Genomic DNA, 21,910 nt, shown 5'->3' with positions numbered 1-21,910 from the left:
TCATTGAACCTCTTTGACCTAATAATATATTTATTTAATTACATGATAGATTTTCATTAAACACACAAACCCATGCAGTTTCATCACAAACCCCAGTCTGGGAGACCATGACGTAATTTAATATTTAATGCACTTCATGTTGTTGATAACAACGAATGGAATATATTTTCTTTCTCTTTGTATTTTTATTTCAATATGGTACAAGATTATCCTGTTCATCAAAGTGAAAAACGAGTTAGGTCAAAAGTAATCGATAAGTAATCAAAAAGTAGTCCGATTATCTTAATTTAAATGTGCAATGTAATGAACTAAGTTACTAATCTTTGTCATGTAATTTGGAATCAGTATACAATTAGTAAATAATCTACTCACTGTCAATAGTAAGATTTCTCTGAAAGAATTAAGAGTTGATAAACAGTTGGATCAAAGTCTAAATGCTTTTATTTTATATTTTTATATTGAAAATAACTTAAAAACAGTGAGACCGAGCCTAGTTATTACACTTAGTCCAGTGTATATATTTTTTTAGTATAGGTTTATTTTTGAACACCACAAATTTTTTTTATACATTTAAAAGCCTTACCGTTCATTGAAAAAACAGTTGTCACAATGGAACCTGTCATTAAAAAGCTTTTTATACTTTTTTAACAAACTTTTAGTAGTAAAGTTATAATCAATTTAATCTAAATTTACCAGGTAATCTACAAAACTAGCACAACCTAACCCTCCCTTGCACATCTGAATGAAAACAGTGGACCGTGAATCTTGGGTTTTGACATTTATTGTATGGCACAAACGGTATACATTACTTACAGACACTGTTGTATTACATTATATCAGAAATAAAGCATCACATTCACCATTTACAAATAATTAAATAAATCTCAAAAACATTTTAGTGTAGGGGTCCTTGAGCACCTTGCCAATGTATGTGGTAAGTGAACTCCACTCTATGAGTAGACTGTATGTTTGACAAATGTAACTGATTTAGGAGTGAAAAAAATTATAATAATTTTAATATCGACAAAAATGAGGTTTTTAAATGTCTCTTCAGATGGCAAAGACAAGAACCCAAGGAGTGTCCAGATATCCCATAAGCTCACAGAACTCGTTGCAATATCCGTTTTTCCCTGAGGTTTGTCTTATTCTCAGAGTTGCTTCACATTTTTTCAATCACCCTTTCAAGTAAGAATATTAATTTCTCTCTGTTCTTTTCATGAGGACAGTCCAGTCCATTGCATGCTGAACTGCTTCCAATGTGATTTGTGAAATCCGTCGACTTTCTGTCTCTTTCAAGGGCCGCTCTGTCCCTGACCAAAGCGTCTCTGTCTTTCTGCAATCGGGCTCTGTCCTGTTCCAAAGACGCCTTGTCTCTGTTAACCGCAGCTTTGTCCTTCTCTACCTGAGCTTTGTCCCGCTGAAGAGCCGCTCTTTCCCGTTCCGCAAGGGCCCTTTCCCGCTCTAGAAGGGCTTTTTCTCTGTCCAGGCCTCCGAGCTCTTTCTCTAGAAGCTGTCTATCTCTTTGAAGTTTGGTTCTCATGATGTCCAGTGAATGACCCTCTGCTGTCTGTTTGCCTGTTTGCATTTCTTGCTTAACCAGATGCTGTTTGGAGGCTTGTGGCACATTCACCGAAGTTCCTTCTTCTTCCAGAAACTCCAATATTTCCCCTCCGACTTTGATCTGGCGTAACCTCTTACTCGGATGAGGAGTATGAACATTGTCAGCTTCTGATGTGATCACTTGCTGGCTGATCTTTTCTTCAAACTCTTCACTCAGAGCATCATCCATGAGATTGAACCATTTCCAGCAGGTGGGGTTCTTCTCCACTCCGGTGGGAGGATATTTTGCATCCTTAAAATCGAAATGGTAAATCCATTAAACTGTTGAATACGTTGGCGTTTGAAAAACACAATTGAAAATGAGACCAACCTTATATCTTGCTTTCAGGTTTTCCCACTTTTTGGCAATCTGCTCAGTTGTCATCTTTTCCTCAAGCCCCATTTCTCTGAGTATTGCACTGGGAGAAAAAAATAATCATAATAATACATTTTAATCAGAATACAGGCTCAGCTCAAATTCTAACAAATCGCACCTCCAGGCTGTTTTTGACGAATTTTTCCTCCCATCAAAAAGCGCTGAGTTGCTCGACCGCAGCTGTATCAGTTTTGTGATATCCTCAGTGGACACTAGTGCACATAAAACAGCCAGTTACTTAGCTTTATGCTCACATTACTAATTCGTTTCGGGCAAAAACGAAAGACTTACTTTTATAGATGAGTTTAGCGCTGGTCGACGCCGATTCCATATTTTATATCACTTCGTAAAACAGATTTCTAGGGCCCTTAATAGTGCACGTTGGCAGTGTGCTTCTGTTAACATTCCCTCCCAGGGAAAATGGCGCCGTACGAGCACATCCTGGATAGGCTGCCTACTAAGGGCCCTTATTTTGAAGGAGTGGATGTGCGTCCTTGGTGTGCTTATAATTGCTTCTCGAAATGCAAATTCTAGTTTGACCTAAGCAGAATTACTACATGTGATTAAAATATTAAACTCAATCGCGCATTAACGAGCTCTTTATATGGCCACTGACTAGGCTAGAAAAGACCACCAAATCAAAGAAAGGAAATAAACATTAAACGGGGCGTGGCTTATTGGACCGGAGGTCGTCTCTAATATGTATAAATAATATTTGTTAGCTCTTCTTCTGTGTATTTTTCAATTTAAAGACTAATGAAGTCTTTATTTAGTTTTAAATTCTTGTCGTACGGTATCATACGGTATTTAATTGGTCTATTCCGAACAGCGCTGAGAAAATAACAGGCATCTCAAGACAATACAATCATGTGACAGTTATTACTCTTCTCAGCGATGATTAGAATTGACCAATCAAAGTAGTTTGTGTATAACAGATGAATATTTTTTAATTCATCTAAAAACGGGATTGTGGGTCAGTTTTGCACGCCAAGTGTGAATAAATTAATATATTTAACAAATTTACAGAACTAATGTATCCAGTAACGTCGTGAGATTTGTGAATACATGTGTGAAGTTGCGGTTCTCAGCCATGCGCCACCTGGAGGAAGACAACTTTTGTCCCATAGAAAAAATAACCAACATTTTCCATCAAATGGTGAAGGTGACAAATCAACGAGGTGAGCAGGTGAAAGTTATGTTTAGGATATGAAAAAGTACATCTGTTCCAAAAGAATTGAAGAATAGCCTATTTGTGTCATTATATCATGTATAACATGTCTATCACTCTAATGAAGGCACGTTGTGAGATGGGTTAATGTGCATGGTTACACACCTCCACATCAGATTTACTTATACTCATAAAATAAGTACAGTATATGTATAAGTAAACAGCTGCTATTATCCTATCCAGATCTTCATGTAGCATGTTTCAACTAATGCACTTGACCTTTACTGCTAAATGATTAATAATAGAGGGGGACTCCTTCCCTAATGAAGAATCAGTCAACAAGTCATGTCAGGATGGAGTGTCAACATACAATTCATCAACTAATTGGACAAGAGAGATGTGACCTAGTTGATGCTTAGATCTGCCCAGCAGCTAGTGCATAAAACTTTCAGATGCATTTAAAAGGCAGGAAAGTGTGTAAATATGACATGCCATTTGTGCCAACAACAAAAAAAGAAAAGAAAGTTGATTGCTTTGTACAATGCATTTGTCTATGTCTATTGTAACCTGCATTGACATTCCACGACCCGACAAGCGCCTAGTCACCATCTTCAATCAGAGGAAACAAGCTATGGCAGACGAAGTGTCTGTCGGCGTCTGGTGGTACAGTGTGAATTGGCCTATAGTTCTTACGTTTCATCTTCATGCTCCGTCATAATGTTTATAGTTTTAGGGTGCTTTCACACGTGGTTCGATTGCCTGGTCTGAACCCGCATTCGATTGCTCCCCCCTTCCCCAGCCAGTCACAGTGATTTTGCCAAGACATAAAGACATGTTCCTAGATCAACATCTTTGGTTGATCCTGGAACAACAGCACTGTCCGAAAACATAGTGCTAACCCTACCCCTAAACCTAACGCTACCCATAACTTATCCCTAAAATCAGAGGGAAATGATAGGTGAATAAGAATGGTGTAGAAGCCCCTAACTCTTCTTTTAAAGGGATAGTTCACCCAAAAATGTAAATATTGTCATCATTTACTCTCTCTCAAGTTGTTCCAAACCTGTATGAATTTCTTCCTCTGAACACAAAGGAAGATATTTGGAAGAATTTTTGTAACCAAGCAGATCTCGACTACCATAGTATTTTCCATAGTAATTTTAGTATTTACCATAGTAACTTGAGTGTGACTAAATGATGACAGAATTTTTACTGTTGGGTGAACTATCCCTTTAAGCCTAATCTGTAAGCATATTCCTCAAATTTGATTGGTTGATTATAATGTTCATGTTCTGCTTGGTAAAATCACGTTCACCCCCAAAAAACACCCCGACAGATTTTGTTTTTGGCTGTAATTTGATCAAAGCAGCCTTCCATAAACAACATAAACAAAGAACATACACTTCAGCATATACTAATTTTTCTTAAGTACACAAAAACATGGACCAATGTATAGTAAAAAGCAGTTGACTTCTTTCTGGCACATATTGAACCTCATACAGAAGTGGAACGGGCAAAACTCTGTTCCATCGATATATTGCCCACTCTACTTTATCGCATTGATAACGAAATGCTTTTTACATCATCAGTTCAGTCATGTGAAAGGGTGTCCTTTGTTGTCCAGCATGGAGCAAGGGGGCTAATCTCTGTGCATATGTCCTTAAAAGCACTGATGCTGTTTTCCTCTTAAATTATTAAGCTTCTTCAGCGGCTTTAAACCATTGAGAGAAGATTAGTGAGGTTTTTCTATGACGGTGTGTTTGTGCGTGCGCGTGTGTACACATGAAGTGTGTAAGGTTGATGGTGTGTTTGTGCCGTCTACGTTCTGTTTATGCAAGGATTCAATATCTCAATGTGAGCACTCCAACAGAGACTAATCGATCCAACGGTGCCAATTAAACCTCAAGCCCTTGTCTTTCAGAATCACATTGGCTCTTATGTCAAGTGTTGCATCTGTCACTCAAACGATCCAAAATGGCCATTTTGTACTTCAAATCAACATCTGTATCAGATACGGATGCGTATTTAGCATGTTTAGGTGTATAATTACGATTTTATAAGCGCATGTATGTGTTATGTGCATTTGAGAGAGTTTTTGACATGCACTGTATTGTAATTTCCCGCTATGTGAATCTGTGTCTCTCTAATCCAGCAGTCTGTATCCTGTGTTGGGGAAGAAGAGGGGGTTGTATGTGTCTCTGTAATCTTGCTATGTCTGTGTGGAACTATGTTGGTAATCCTGCTGTGTGGTGTGTGTGTGTGTGTGTGTGTGTGTGTGTGTGTGTGTGTGTGTGTGTGTGTGTGTGTGTGTGTGTGTGTGTGTGTGTGTGTGTGTGTGTGTGTGTGTGTGTGTGTGTGTGTGTGTGTGTGTGTGTGTGTGTGTGTGTGTGTGTGTGTGTGTGTGCATGTATGTGTTCGCTCGAGTGTGTGTCTTCAATGTAATCCTATGACAGTGAGCATTTGTGCACGTGTATGGTCGTCAATGTTAAAGCATACATGCCTTGAGTGTTTAGCTCCATTTTACACCGTATGGCCGGCTGCACCGGCACACACTCGACTCCACGTGTGGGCAGGGTTTGACATCATCAGCCGTCATTGCGGCACAGAGGTGATACGGGAGGGCAGGGCCTGGATCAGGAAAGACATTTGGCTTGATCTCTAATTTACCAGAGGCGTGGCTGGGGGAGGGGAACGACTGGTTTGGAATGACAAACTGGAATTAGGATGAAGATAGTAAGTAGTCTCAGATCAACTGTTACAACTTTTAACCATTATGGAGAAATCTAAAAATATGGTCTCATGTTGCAGATATTGTGGGTTTAAAAAATGGGAATGTGTTTTAATCCGGATGTTGAAGAGGTCAGCAGTGGGTCTTCACTTGTGAAAAAGAAGTACTTCATCATAAACTTATAGAAATAATATACTTTAAATGAATATAAGAGAAAAACTGAATGTGATGTTTTAGGACACTTAACTGCAAAAAATATATATTTTTTTATTTTAAGGTGTACATGTTACAGTGTAATTACATGTACTTACTATAGGGTTAGGGTTAGGATTGGGGTTTGGTTTAGGGTTAGTTACATGTACGGTAATTATGCTTAATTTATAGGCTAGTTATTACTACAGTAACTACGTGTTACATGTAACAAAGACACTAAAATAAATTGTTTCCAAATTTTTTGACCCATACATCTTTGTATGTCATTTCATAATTACTTCTTACATTTAAAATACACCTACACCTAATTATTATCAATCTACTTCACATCTGCCTTGGTATGTTAGTCAACACATCGAAATATGTGTACTTCTTTTGAATGACAAAAGATTATAAACTGTACTTTAAAGTTAAATGTTTAATTTGACATCATTACATAAGTGCACATTTTAAAACTGTGCTTGAAGGCATAGTTCACCCAAAAATAAAATTCTTGTCATCATTTACTCACCCTCACGTTATTCCAAGCATGTATTTCTATGTTCTCCTGAACACAAAATAAGATATTTTGAAGAATGTTGGTAACCAAACAGTTGATGGACCCCATTGACTTCCATAGTATTTTACCCCCTTACAATGGAAGTCAATGTGATCCATCAACAGTTCCACATATTCTAAAAAAATATCTTATTTTGTGTTCAGCACAAGAAAGAAATTCAAGTTTGGAACAACCTATGGGTGAGTAAATGATGACAGAGTTTTCATTTTGAGTGAACTATCGCTTTAAATGTGTTAAGAAACATGATACTGTCTTTAAGTAGCCCACACCTAAGTGGCATTTTATTTGATTCATATTCTGCATTTTTTTAGCCTACGTTTAAGTTTTGAAGTAGGCTACACAACAAGTGCACATTACATTCAAATAAGCACAATTATTTTTCACCATGGGTTGATATCTATAGGTGGTGGTGGTAGGGATGGATGCTCAGTCAAACCTGAGCTAGTTGTGCAGCGGGTTTAGCGATGGAGCCCGCGTCGCGAGAGTAGCGGATAGGCAGTACTATTTATAGCAAATCCTGTTTAAGCGAGGTCATGCTCTCTACCGTCCCTGAGACAGAGCAGTGGAGTTAAACGCTCGCGTGACAGCGTACGAGAAGCATCGCCTGCGCTTTTAGTTCATCGTTCCAAACAAAAAAACACATCCCAAGAGGCTATTTAGCATTATAAATAGCCTATCACAGGGGATTGTTTATTTTTGCTAATATGGTGGGACCACATCCAAACTAATCGTCTGAAAAAACGATTATTTTATAAATATTATTCTTTAATAGCTCCACAAACTATAGACAAAAATATTCTGAATTTAAATATTAGATGTGGCTAAATAGTGGAGCTAAAGCCTTCAATAAGATAATAATGTGTAAATCTCTACTATGGCGCTCCTCTTGTTGCTAATAATAATACACCAGATTTATCATGTCCATCACATCGCCCTATCTTTGCTGGTTGCTGGTGATGACAGCTGTTTCAACAAGGGATGACACCTGTACCTGGGACAAGCGCTGGCCAATGGGAGTCTGCGTTAAATCCCGAGCCGTGCCTCTGACGTAAATCTTCCACAGACTCCAACGCGGTGGGCGGGGCGTTACGGCTCGAGTTGTAGATCCACTGCGCGAGACTACTGATGCCAAGTGGAACTGACGCGCACCAGTTCAAAGTGAGTACACATGTATGCAATGAAAATGCAATATTATACAGTATTTAAAAGGATTGTTTCTTATGTTACTGTAGGGAAATGACATGTTTATCAAGTGGTTAGAGATTAGAGCCTATGCTTGAAGTTATTCTAATATTTTAGCTTGTGGAAATCGCGTCGTTTTGCATGCTTTTTATAATTTCCTCCTTATTTGCCTAAATGTTCTGCTTTATACCTTCTGACAGCATTTTCTTTATGAAAATGCATTACTGTTCCTTCTCTTTCTAAATATTCCACCAGACATTATGCAAGGAAGAATTTTTTTTTTCTTCCCCCAGATGAATCTATTTTAAAACAGTTATACATTTTAGATACTTAAGCCTATTTTTGATAGAGTTCGCGTGCATCAGTCGAATCATTTCTAAATGAGAACTGTGATTAAGTGACTGCTGCTGCTTCACGTGCTTTCGGAATAATCTTAAATAGTTTCCTGGTTGAAAAAAATTGGACGCCCTCTAGTCAAAATGTGATTGCAATGAGATCGTAATCACGACTAGTATTCCTAGTAAACTTCATGCTCATAAAGCCCTTGCAACACAGGGATCATAATATGGGCCCATTAATGTGCGCGCAATGCTGTTTGTGTCGCCAGGAGGATTTTGCATGGCACAATGACTTAATAATCATAATAACTACCTTGCATCATGCTTTCTGCTTTGGGGGCCATGTGAGCTTTATATGTTTGATTTGTCTTCAGGTCATTTCATGATTATAGGTCAAAAGTAGAATGTCATAATGCCTACATTTTATCCAGTGAGGGTGTAGTTAGTCACAACAAAATGCTGTAACACTTTATTTTAAGATGACGCACGTTACTACATGTACTTACTAGTAATAACAGTAAAGCATGCGTAAATACAAGTAACTAACCCTAAACCGAACCCTAACTCTATTAATTAATATTACTCAGTAGGACTTATTTGAGTAATTACAATGTAACTACGTCAACTTAAAATAAAGTGTAACCCAAAATGTTGATGGGGTCTCACAATATGTACAACGCAGCAACGTTTTTGTTTAAGTAACCACAAAGTTAAAACATTAAAAGACAGAAAATGCTGACGCTAAAGCGAACAGGAGGTGATAACCATAGCAACAGTATATCTGCTCGAGCGGTTTCCTCACGACTGACCGTTCGAAAGGGAACGTTCGTCCCATCTTATTTCGTTTTATTATTACACATGTATCACACACATGCAAAAACCCGTGAGTATTTTGGTTTAAAAGTTCTTGAAGTTAGCTAACTGTTAACAAAAGACTACCTGGGTGCACGACAAACATCGACCGTTTAAACATCCGCTTTAAATAGTTTATTTTATGACTATTTAAAACACTAGTTATTCGTGTTCCTGACATAAGCATAAATATGGAAGAGCCATTGCTAACATGTAGCCATTGTGCCTCTCTAGGCTACAACGTGTATTATGATAGAGTTATTTGAAAGCACAAGTTATTTCTCTATTGGAAAAATAAGTATTCTGCCAAGGTATTATGTGATGTTTGATGTCATACAGCAAAAATATACAACACTGAATATAGCGAAAGTCCTGTAAAACAACAAGATGTTCCAGTCAAATGCTCATCCATTAACACTTCTCACTTATTCCCTTCATCTAGACAGTAATATTCCATATCTGACTTCCAGAGCATGATGTGAGCATGACTCACACTTCTCATTCACAGCATGGATAAATATGGATTTTCAGCTTTCCTGTCACAGTCAGAAAGGTTCACAGACACATTCTTTCCGTTTATTTTTGAGAGCATTTAGTTTGGCACATTGAAAAAGACGATACTGTGTGTGGACACTCTTTATAAAAGATTTTATAATCTTTTTTATATATATTACAATACCAGTTTGGACCTCACATAAAATGATTGTGTATAAAACCTCTAATAGTAACCTTCAAGCTATTCTTTCAGCCTTCTTTATGAAATTCCTTATTTGTGATTCAAATAAATGTACCAAATACAAGCTTTTTTTTAATACAGAAGAGCAACTCTTGTGCTCCAGGCTCTTTCCGGCTTTCTCAGAAGTCTGAATGAACTGAGGGTACTATCTAAGAATGAGTAAATGTGTTTGTCTGTGTTCAACAGCGCATACTCTTCCATATATACAGCAGCCGTGCTTCACTACTGCCACAGATTGACTAATTAGATTAAGCAAGAAGCTTTCCTAAGATAATCATTCAGCAAGCCATTTCCTCTAATGGAGACTGTGCTCCTCAAGACTCTCCACTGAAGGTCAAATAATTTGATGAAGTAAAGGAGATTTTTTGGCATGTCGCTTTGTAATACAGACTTTTGTGTTGTTTTGGGTAATTGTATGTGACAGCGAGTCGCACAGTCTCTGGAATCAGTGCCATCTGACTGGCTGGTCGAGGTGCTGCATTTGTCTCATTGTTGCAGGAATGTATACGTAAAACAAATCTGTGAGTATATTCTTTTCTTATCTGTTTAATGATAATGAATTGAAGTACTGCAGGTCGACTATCACGGTGTGTTTTAGTTTGGTGCTTCTGCAATTGAATTATTTCAGTCGTTTGATTGGCAAGGTTGTATTATGTTGTTTTCTTCTAGCTATAAGTTCGGAAATAAAAGACTTATTTGGCACAGATAAAAAGTGAAGATAAAACTCCAGTTGTGTTGCGAACAAACATTTAATGTCTGAAGAAATATGAGATGTTTTAAAGTCTTAAAACTGTCAATTTATTCAAGATAACCAGAACGTATTGTGTCGTCCATGACCTTTGAGAGGGTTTTAGATGTCTCTCCAAAACAGCCTTTGAATCCTAACATAATTAGACTTCATTGCTGATGTGCAGTGAAATTTTTGTTCATTTGTTTGTTTGTTCAGTCCAGAGTTATTATGGTTAACTAAACTATTTACGAAATATTAATGAAAACCATAATAAGACTAAAATAACACTGGTTTGATCATCTGTTGCCTCAGTTTACTCTCTAAAACATTATTTCCCACTGTCTGTCTCTGTGAGTCATGTCTATTGTTTTTGGCAGGTCTCTTCTAGACGAGATGCCAGTTTTATGTAACAGAACTAATTTTAGCATTCCGATCTTTAAGCAGACGTAACGGATCTTTCCACTGAAGGGTCATTACAAAAGCCTACTGTCACTTTGCATACCTATCAACATTATCTTTAACAGTGACACATGGTTTGAAGTGACTTCCTTTGTTGATTGACAGTGGCATCACTTGATCTGGCAGTTGTGACAGGACACAAATAATCACATTTTATTTGGCTTCAAGTGCTAAATGTTCACAAACGCTGACATGGGAATGATAGGGCATGTAATGACCTTGCTTTTGGTTTTTGTTTTTAGATGTAACTTGGTGCACATGATGATTTGACCTTCAGTGACTCCAATCAAACCAAGATGAGAGAAGATACACCTGAAAATCAAGTGCAAATGGCATTCGAATTACACCTGGTTTGTCATCAGAAGAGTCGATTTTTGCATCCCTAAGGAAATAAGTCTGGATATTGTCACCGCTTGCCCAAGGGGAAGCCACTTCTCCTCCGTTTTTTGGTTGGCTTCTGCGGGACCATGGCCAGAAACTCATTCCGCGGGTCGAAGTACAAGGCAGAGGCCAATCATGATGGAGAGTTTGGCTGCTCACTCAAAGAGCTACGCTCTCTCATGGAACTCAGAGGGCCAGATGGATTACAAAAGATTCAGGAGTGCTATGGAGATGTTCAAGGACTCTGCTCCAGGTTAAAAACATCACCAATAGAGGGTAAATATTTCTATTGCTTCCAATGCACTCATTGACAATGATATGCACTGATATTTTCTTTTTTATTATTACTAAAACAAGCCCACTTTGTGAAAACTGGAAAATTTACTGCAATTCAAATTAAAATCAATTGGTTAAATATTTTGTTGAGTTAAAGTAATGGAAAAACATGTTGTCATGACTACAATTAAATATCCAATATCAACTGATACAGTAGCCTGACAAGCCAGACCCACATCAAGATGTTTAGTTTGGAAACTCACCATTGACAGGGCTCAATCTGAGGGGCGGGATAAATGGTTGTCTGTCAAATTCCCTCAGCACGCGATTGGATAGCACCACAACCAACCGAGGCGGAGCTAACGTTAGTTGATAGATTAAACTCCGAATACATCTTCCTTTCTTACGAATGACTTCAGTGCCGTTCTTTGTTCTTTCCTCAAAGAAAAGCTTAACTCCAAGTCTTCCAGAGTAGCGGCCAAAACCGATTTGAAAGACGCTGATCGTCAGCTTCTTTGTTTACCTGTAACACCAAGAACCTCCGCAACTCCGCTCCGTCATTATGTTTTAAACGTCATTAAGGGTTAGTTCACCCAAAAATGAAAATTCTGTCATTAATTACTCTGACGGGTTCGACACCCGTCAGACCTCCGTTCATCTTCGGAACAGAAATTAAGATATTTTAGTTGAAATCTGATGCCTCTGAAAGTCCTCCATTGGCTCAATGGTACTCTACACTCTCAAGACCCTTAAAAGTTACCAAAGACGTCGTTACAAAGTCCATCTCACTACAGTGGTTCTAAAATAACTTTATGAATCGGCGACAATAGTTTTTGTGCGCAAAAAAACCCTAAATAACGACTTACATAGTGATGACGATTTCAAAACAAAGCATCATGAAGCTTCGAAGCGTTATGAATCACTGAGTTGATTCAGCGGTTTGAATCGCCAAATTTCAGCAGTTTGGCGGTTTGACACGCGATCCGAATCATCATTCGGCTCAAATATATTATCTTAATTTCTGTTCCGAAGATGAACGGAGGTCTGACGGGTGTCGAACGACATGAGGGTAAGTAATTAATGACAGAATTTTCATTTTTGGGTGAACTAACCCTTTAAGCCCGCCCACCGACTCTTCACACGCTGTGATTGGCCTGACCAGAGTTTGGGTTTTCCAGCTCTGAGGTCTACCGAGAGTTGCTAGACTACACTTGCGGCAAAATTAATTTTCTGCCGCTAGGGTGCGTCTAGATTTCTAGGCTACTGATACAGATCAATTAAAAAAATCTCTAATATCGTCCGGTTACCGATATGGTACCGATATATCATGCATACCTAGAAAAAACATAACTTTCAGCTCTGCTGAGCCACAGGTCTCATTCAGCCAAATAATTTAGTGAGCAAAGGTTGAATGTTCAGACTTCACAAGGGTTGACCGATGACCTCTCACCATTTCGCCCTTGAGCAAGGCATTTAACCTCTTCCAGGAAGATTGTCTCTGTAACAAGTGTACTGTAATCGCTTTGGATAAATGCGTCAGCTAAATAACTAATTAGCAATTAGACGTTTCAAACATCTTTTTTCCATTTGCTTGTGTGCGTAGCGTTCTAGCTTTTATCCAGGACCATATGGCTTCATCAAGGACAATATTTTAGCTTTTAAGACTCTCTCAGCATCTCCTTTGGACGATGGAGCAAAAATGGAGCCCATAATGAGGTACATCCACATGCTCCAGGTAAAAGTTTGTGCCTTTAAAAGGCAGTTAAAGGCACAAACCCCTTTATGCAGTCAGTTGCTAATCATGTAGTTTACTCCGATATATTAAATTCTTTCACACCAAGAACGATAACTATAAAGTTAACAATAAAGATATAGTTCTAAAAATCATTTCAAATAAAAAGAATAGCAGATTATTACTCTAGTCTAAAGAGTCCACATAACAACTGTAATGATAATGGCACAGAGAAATTATATAGTTGGAATCACTTATAGAACTTTTTTTTTCCAGCTGATTAATGATTAAAACATTGACAGCCAATCAGAATCCATCCTGCTTTCAACCAATACAAATGTATTAAGCATTCACAATGCATTACGTACATTATTTTGTTTTCATTACATAGAAAAGGAAACATCACTATAATAGCCAACAAACTTCAGTTATTAGCATTAGTTAACATGAACTAACAATGAAAATACATTTATTAATCTTATAAAAAATCAAAAGTTTTATCGTTTCTTAATATTATTTAATGGGCAATGAACATTTGTATTTTTACTTAAAGTTTACAGCGACACTGTAACAAATGCATCGCTCATTGTTAGTCAATGTTAGTTTATGCATTAACTAACATTTACCAATGGGACCTTATTGTAAAGTGTTAATGATATTTGAAACTATTGACAGCCCTGATATTTTTTGTCATTATTTCTGTTTTCTAAGTGCCCCTGGTGAGGAATCAAAGCTATAATGAATAACACATTTTTTTTAAAAACGTTTTATTAATCTGCCGTAGATCACTTGTAGCTAAATCTCAGTTATTATGTGTCAGTCAGTTAAAAGATGTTTAACCACTGGACATTATTGCCTTTCTTACTTAGCAAGTGGCATCTGGCATGACACTTAATCGTCATGGTTATCAAAATGTCATCTTGGATTTTCCATTTCCTCTTTTTGGAACTCTCCTCTTTTTTATTCATCTCCTTCTGTGCTTCTAGTTTAGACCAATCCGTCTACATATTATTTCAGCAAACTCAACTCCAATCATTTGTCTAACACCATGATAAGCTTGATAATTCCAGTGAAATATGTTTACACACTACTCTTGTGATTCTTTTATTCAAGAATTTTATGTGCATTATAAATACACAGTCTGTTTGTTTTGAAAGACTCTCTTGTATTTGATCTTTGAGTATTGGTTTATTAAGTCCGATTTATCTTGTCATCCGTCTATATTTTCCGGTTCGATTTGCACTGGCTTACCGCTCTGTGCTGACATATTTAGCTTTGTCATGAGCCATAACACAGTTGTAGTTGTGACAGGTGGGACCGGCTCAATTTACCTCATGTAATCCCACTCACCTCAAACCGAGGCAGGCTCTTCATTGCTCCGCTTCACTCTAATCTCACTGGCCGCTGCTCTGTTCCATGGGGTTTACATTCATTTTTGCCCTTGCCAACAGTGGGTAAACCTTTGAGGGGGCAGAGGAATAGCGTTTTGCAATGGAGCAAGGGAAGGAAGAGAGGGATTACACTGTGTTAGTGTTCAGGCTGTGCTCTTGCTTGCGTAGCGGGTAGAAATCTTGATATTTTTCAGAATCCAACAAAACAAAACAAAAACCATCTCCAAATCCAATACAATTTAGAACTAGAATAAGTCCAAATTTGAGGATTGACTATTCACTCAACTTGATCCATCTGTCATTTTTCAAAATGTGTTTTTAAATGTACAATTGCAAACTCGGTACATATTATCCTCGTTCAGAATGTCAGTTCAAATCTGATTTTTGTGCATATCCCATTGAAATCCGATCAGATTTAGCAAGTGTGAAATGCAAAAAATCACATGAAATGCTATTTTTACAAGTCTATTTTGAGCTACATTCATATGTGGTTTGAAATACTATTCAAATTCTGGAAATCCCTTTCAGTCTGACTGCTCTGGACAGATTTTGCATGGTTTATGTGACTTTCTCACCCCACGTAAAATGTAAACTTCAGATGTTGTTATAGGAAACATGTTGAAAGTCGCTGCAGAAACAAGGTTGTGTTGTTGCAAAGTCCCAGAAAAGTAAAAAATGACAGTATAAGTGACATGTTTTGAGACCGACAGAGATGACAGCCCGGAATAAAGCCACGCATACCAGCCACCTACGTTTCTGCCGTTTTTGTAAAAAAGACAACATCTGAATGGCAAACCACTCCATGATGTGGTTGTTGTTTTTTGGCATATACCTACCATTGAAACCGATGCAGATATTCTGGAAAACGAAAGAGCAGCTTGGGACACAAATCGGATATGAACAGTTGCGATCGTACACAATGTGGACAATTTTAGATCAGATTGTTACAATATTTGTTGTGGTTGTTTGCTCTTGAAATCCAGCTTTATAGCATAATATTTTTATTATCTATATACCATAATGTTTTCTGTAATAGTAATGCAATAGTCATTTGATTCTGCTCTTTCTCTTTGTCTAGGATTAAGTGGTAATTCTGATGACATTGCAAGAAGAAAAGAAGAATTTGGAAAGAATTTTATACCACCTAAAAAGCCCAAAACATTCCTTCAGTTGGTGTGGGAAGCATTGCAGGATGTGACTCTAATTATTTTGGAAGTTGCAGCCATAATATCCTTAGGCCTTTCCTTCTATAAACCTCCTGATGGCGAGAGAGAATGTGAGTATCATAGGGCTTTTAAGCTTGCTATGAATAATATGCCGCTGTTTCTCTTGCTCAGTGGTACTCTGGAATAACAATTAATTTGAAATTGTAACATGGCCTGAAGGTGTCGTAGTGCTATTATGTATTCAACTCAACTAGGGCTTCTGGTTTTAGCAAAAAATATCTTCAAAAATAGCAATACTTTTTCCTGAGCCCTGCTCTGAATTTAGCAGTAAAATCCTGCATACCCTGCTGAAAAATCCAGCATAAATTCCATTTTGGTCCAGGCTGGTTTATGTTATGTTCTCAAGAAAAGAAGAAGAGCTGGTGTAACTGGTCCACCAGGACTCCCGCTTCCCATTCTGGTGTTATCATGCAAAACAATCCTTATATTGGTGAATAGCAATGCTGGATTTTCAAGGGCATTCTTTACTTACAAACAAGGTGCAAAATTGACACTTGAAATTGCCATGGGCCAGATTTACTAAACAGGGCAAATTAATGTAAAAGTTCTGCAGGTGATTTACTGACACAGATTCAGCAAGATCATTTACACAATGACCAACACAGTGTATCAAGAGCAGTGCAACTTCGCATAGGCTTGCAAACAAGCAGAGCTGAAGATAATCTGGGGCGTGAGATCTACTAACAGACAAAGAATGGTTTAAAACATGCTTTTTTGGGAGGGCGTTAAACAATCTTGCAAATACCAGTAAATTGACTTCCACAAACCTTAGTAAATCATGTTGCATGATTCATTTAAATACTCCTCCCAAAAAAGGAAATAAAGTCCTACAAATGCATATGCAATGAGGTTAGGCGCAAACATAACTGTCCACACCTTTTCATTGCTAATTTTTCACTGCGTGTTTTTAGTAAATCCTGACAGTAGTTTTTAACGCCAAAAGAGAGTTTGTACTGGCGCAAGCTGTTAGTAAATCTGGCCCCAAGTACATTGCATTATTTCTATTTGGAAAAACGTGTCAGTATAAATTATTTTCTTGCCAAGTCAATGTGTCATTTGCTGCATCATCATTCAAGATGAGTCAGTCTCTCAATGTTAAATTTGGACCCTGCTTATACTGCACATGCACTAAAGTACCTGAAATAATCTGTTAAAGGGATAGATCACCCAAAAATGAAAATCACCCCATGATTTACTCACCCTCAAGCCATTCTAGGTCTATATGACATTCTTCTTTCAGACGAATACAATCTGAGTTATATTTAAAAAATGTCCCTGCTAAAAACTGCATCTATCCATTATAAAAATAATCCACACGGCTCCGGGGGGTTAATAAAGGCTTTCTGAAGTGAAGCGATGCACTTGTGTAAGAAAAATATCCATATTTAACATGTTATAAAGTAAAATATCTAGCTTCCCGTGGACCGCTTTCCGTATTCAACTTCAAAAAGTGTAACCGGCGATGAATACGGAAGGCAGTCTGGTCTTTATTAAAGGATTAGTTCCCTTCAAAATGAAAATTTCCTGATAATTTACTATTCAGTCAAAAAGAAATTACGTTTTTTGACGAAAACATTCCAGGATTTTTCTCCACATAATGCACTTCTCTGGCAACCAACGGGTTGAAGGTCCAAATCGATGCAGTTTCAAAGCGCTTTGAATGATTTTAGAAGCTCTGCACGTTTCCAGACGAGGAATAGGGTCTTAAGCCGCGTTTCCACCGAAATTACCCGGAACTATTTGTACCAGGAACTTTGTTCCCAGGAACTTTTTCTCCCCCAGACCTGCTACAATCTGCGTTTCCACCGCGGTCTAAAGTACCGGGGAGATTAGGCAAATTAGTCCGGTGACGTGGCAATGCGCGCGACTGCTTCTCCCAGTCACCGACGGACATGAATCACTTTTGCGCGATACAGTCTGCAACAATAACAAGTGGAGGAGATGCAAGCAGCGCTGCTTTTGCATACACATTACCAACACTGCTTATTTAAACGTGCACTTTCACCTGCTTTGACCATTTTAATGCAAAATGGGATGATGGGCAATCCAAAATCTGAATGTGTTGTAATAGCTCAATTCCAAAACAAAATATTTTCTATAAAAGGATAATGAGGTTTCAGTCATTCATGACAGATGTGTGAAAAGTTAATTGAATGAAAACAATAGACTGAATTAAGCGGTTGAAAGATTAGGTACTAGACTGCAAGTATTTTATTTTTTATCACAATAACATCTCTTAACATTCACAAAAAAAAAAAGTCACATGAGTCACATGACAAAAAGTCCCGGTTAGCATCCTCCATGTCCCTCAGTGCATCAAGAAAGTCACAGTCCCTTTTCCTTTTCTCTAAGTAGAAAAATTGCACTGAAACACATGGAAATTAATACACAAGGCAACCATGAAACAATAGAAACCATCAATTAATTATTTAAAGTGTTTTCACTACAAATAATGAACAATTGTTTGCCCAGCTTGAACAATGCCCAGTGTGCCATTTTTATCATGGGCAATTTAAGTTTACAATTAAAAACAACAAAACTACTCAAAACCATTAAGGATTACACATCAGTTTTTAAATATATACACATTTTTGTCAGCTTTATACCTCTGCGTGTGTGTGTTTCGGCAGGAGACACGGGGTTAACGTACTGGTGACCGCGGGGGAAAACACGCTGGTCTCCGTTGCCTGCAATTCATCAGGGCCACTCGTTACACCTGGAAAAGCACGTTGAAAAAAGTTACTGCAACGTGTTTAAACACTGCAACGAGTTTAATAGATGATACCAAGATGAGATATTTACCTTCAACCCACTCGGATTCCTGGATGGTTTCCAACAACGCACTAGCCGAGTCTTTCGTTACCGCTGTACCAGAAAAGGACGGTCTGTGTCCCAACAATACGCCGGTCGGAACCGCTCCGGTTGTTATCCTTTAATTTCTTGTAATCTTGACTTAATTTCTTCAACTTCTCTCTGCACTGTTTTCCAGTGTGACTGGAACCGAGTCGATATCTTCAGGTAACGATACCTTTCCATTGCGGGTCGCCGTTTCCAGTTCCCGCTGGATGTCCTCCTCCGCTTATATGCTCAATAAAGCCTGAGCCTCGTCGTCGGTCCATCGGTCGAATTTTTTGTTGAACTCCATTGTTGCAAAGAAAATATTTACTGAACGCAGAACCCACGAAACCCACCTCGCAAAAGACTTGTAAATATGGCGGTGGAAAAAAAAATGCTCAACCAATCAGCATCTTCAGCGCCCAAGTCCCACCCCCGAAAGTTCGCGAACTTTTCAAAAGTACCACCTCGCAAGCAGGGCCGTTTGGAGGGGGAAATATTTACCCGGAACTTCATTTAGACCCTGGTTCCTGCGGTCGAAACACACCGAGTTCCCCCCCAAAGTTCCTGGTTCCGGGGTAAAGTTCCTGCGGTGGAAACGCGGCTTTATTTAGCAAAACGATAATTTTCAACAAAAAATACTTTTTAACCTAAATTGCTCATTTTGCACTGCTCTGCGGCCCTCCGCGGATTACGTAATCACGTTGGAAAGGTCACGCTAGATGTGAGGAGAAGTACCTCCCCTGTGTTTACAAAGCGCATCAAGCCCTTCGAAACCATTTGAAACTGCATTGATTTGGACCTTCAACCCGTTGGTTGCCATAGAAGTGCATTATGTGGAGAAAATTCCTGGAATGTTTTCCTCAAAAAACTTAGTTTCTTTTCGACTGAAGAAAGAAAGACACAAACACCTTGGATGAGATGGGGGTGAGTAAATTATCAGGACATTTTTTTATTTTGAAGGGAACTAATCCTTTAACCCCCAGAGCCATATGGGTTACTTTTATAATGGATGGATGCACTTTTTGGGCATCAAATGTTGGGCTGCCATTCACTGCCATTATAAAGCTTGGAAGAGCCAGGACATTTTCTAATATAAATCCAATTGTATTCATCTGAAAAAAGAATACACCTGAGTAAATTATGGGATAATTTTTATTTTACATTGTCACATGATCCTTCAGAAATCATTCTGATATGCTGATTGGCTTTATTATTAGCCTTTATTTGATCAATAAATCTTTTGTAACATTATAACAGTCTTAACTGTCACAACTGAATTTAAGTTCTGCTGAATAAAACTATTATTTTATTGCAAACAAATCTTGCTGACCCCAACCATTTGAAAGGTTGTGTGCATATACATATTTCTGGTTGCCATAGTAGCTATTTCTTACAGTTTCTTTCACATTGGTGCAGACTGTGGTAGGGCGGCTGGAGGAGCTGAGGACGAAGGTGAGGCAGATGCGGGCTGGATTGAGGGTGCTGCCATCCTCTTGTCCGTCGTTTGTGTGGTTCTTGTCACGGCTTTCAACGACTGGAGCAAAGAAAAACAATTCCGTGGACTGCAGAGCCGCATCGAACAAGAACAGAGGTTTACTGTGCTCCGAGGCGGTCAAGTCATTCAGATTCCTGTATCTGAGATTGTGGTTGGAGACATCGCACAAGTAAAATATGGTAAAATGATGGTCTCCCTTGAGATTCAAAACTCTTTTTAGTATATTGGACAATTAAGATCGAGTCATTATTTACTCAACCATTGTGTTGCTTTAAACTCATACGCTGTTAGATTAAAAAATGTTGTGTGTGGTTATACAGCTCTTGCCATAGAGTAACAGTTTATGATCACCATATCTGTCAAGCTTCAAAAAAAGGACATGTTAAAAGTGCTAGATGGATGATTCAAGGGAAGTCAAGATTATCATCAGTAAATGACTTCAATTTTGGTTTGATTTGCGCACAGACCGCACAGAGTCTGTTTTTTTATGAATTATTTTTGTGGTTCTTTTATGGGCCTTTTTTGAGCTTAATAATGATGGTATGAACTGTTGTTGTATGGAAAAGCACCGTTTGAAGAAAAAAAAAAGCTGCATACTGTTTGGAACAACATGAGGATGACAAAAAGACAAAATCATCTTTTTTGGATGAACTATTCCTTTAAAAAGTAATTTTAAAGTATTTAAAATACAGATTTTTTGCATTAGTCTGTTTTCTGTTCTTGTTTTTTGGTTGGTATTGACCTTGCTCGATTAAAACCTCTCTTGGCTTGCAATGCAAACATCTGTCTGTTGTGTCTCAGACAACACCATCTGTCCTTTCTGCTTGCAGGTGACCTCCTTCCTGCTGATGGTGTACTAATCCAAGGCAACGATCTAAAAATTGATGAGAGCTCCCTCACTGGAGAGTCAGACCATGTAAAAAAAACTCTGGACAAAGACCCCATGCTTCTTTCAGGTTTTTCCTCTGCTTTTCTTGAAGTGACAAGAATCGTAAAACTCAAAAAGGTCAAGACTGATGCAGTTTTGCCATTGCAATACTTAGATACCTGGTTACATGACCATTTTTACCCTGTTTGCTCAGGCACGCATGTGATGGAGGGCTCCGGAAAAGTTCTGGTCACTGCTGTCGGGGTGAACTCTCAGACGGGAATCATCTTCACTCTGCTCGGAGGCGGAGATGATGATGATGATGATGACGATGAGGAGAAAAAAGAAGAGAAGGAGAGGAAAAGGAGGGAGAAGGAGGAGAAAAAGAGGGAGAAGGAGGAGAAAAAGAAAGAAAAAGAGAGGAAGAAGAAGGAGAAAGAAAAAAAGAAAAGTATGTTGGTCAAGATGAGTTTCTGAAATACATTTCCAAAATAATGAGTCATTTTGGCCAGGAACTGTGTAGATACATAATTTTAACCTTTATCCCTCCCTCGCAATCCTCTAGTGGGTCATTATACTTTTAACTTTTTTTGATTAATTATAACTTTTTTTTTTGTCCAGAAAACTTATATCATTTCTTTTTCTATTTTTTAAAGCAATTTTTTGGGAGATTATTATTTTTATTTTTTTATTTACATTTAAATGACTAGATTTGATAAATAAATAATATAATTTAAGCACATTCTTCACATTCTTTCAAATT

The 21,910-nt window shown here is 38.1% G+C and overlaps 2 protein-coding genes across 2 annotated transcripts; one reads left to right on the top strand and one right to left on the bottom strand.

Moving 5' to 3' along the window:
• Nucleotides 1–767: 767 nt before the first annotated feature.
• Nucleotides 768–2,635, bottom strand: LOC307122495 (uncharacterized protein). The gene is made up of 4 exons (XM_079846472.1): nt 2,267–2,635; nt 2,094–2,187; nt 1,931–2,018; nt 768–1,852 (listed from the first exon to the last, which is right to left on the bottom strand). Exons 1-4 carry the CDS (start codon nt 2,304–2,306, stop codon nt 1,160–1,162), a joined length of 915 nt encoding a protein of 304 aa, XP_079702598.1. The 5' UTR covers nt 2,307–2,635; the 3' UTR covers nt 768–1,159.
• A 4,564-nt stretch (nt 2,636–7,199) lies between these two features.
• LOC307122494 (plasma membrane calcium-transporting ATPase 2-like) lies at nt 7,200–21,598 on the top strand (the record flags this gene model as incomplete). Its single annotated transcript, XM_079846471.1, has 6 exons — nt 7,200–7,801; nt 11,183–11,597; nt 15,799–15,996; nt 20,201–20,458; nt 21,110–21,235; nt 21,362–21,598. Coding segments are annotated over exons 2-6 (1,009 nt in total), but the record flags the coding sequence as incomplete, so codon positions are not given.
• Between the last annotated feature and the right edge of the window lie 312 nt (nt 21,599–21,910).

Source organism: Gobio gobio, assembly GCF_949357685.1.
Source record: "Gobio gobio genome assembly, contig: scaffold_134, whole genome shotgun sequence".
Lineage (NCBI taxonomy): Eukaryota > Metazoa > Chordata > Actinopteri > Cypriniformes > Gobionidae > Gobio > Gobio gobio.
This window is presented reverse-complemented; position numbering and strand designations above follow the sequence as displayed.

Excerpts from the sequence above, each read along its gene's own strand:
- LOC307122495 (XM_079846472.1), bottom strand. The coding sequence starts at position 2,306 with ATGGAATCGGCGTCGACCAGCGCTAAACTCATCTATAAAA. Across the intron at positions 2,019-2,093 it reads TCGTCAAAAACAGCCTGGAG|TGCAATACTCAGAGAAATGG; the intron begins GTGCGATTTGTT and ends TTTTTCTCCCAG. Across the intron at positions 1,853-1,930 it reads ACCTGAAAGCAAGATATAAG|GATGCAAAATATCCTCCCAC; the intron begins GTTGGTCTCATT and ends TTCGATTTTAAG.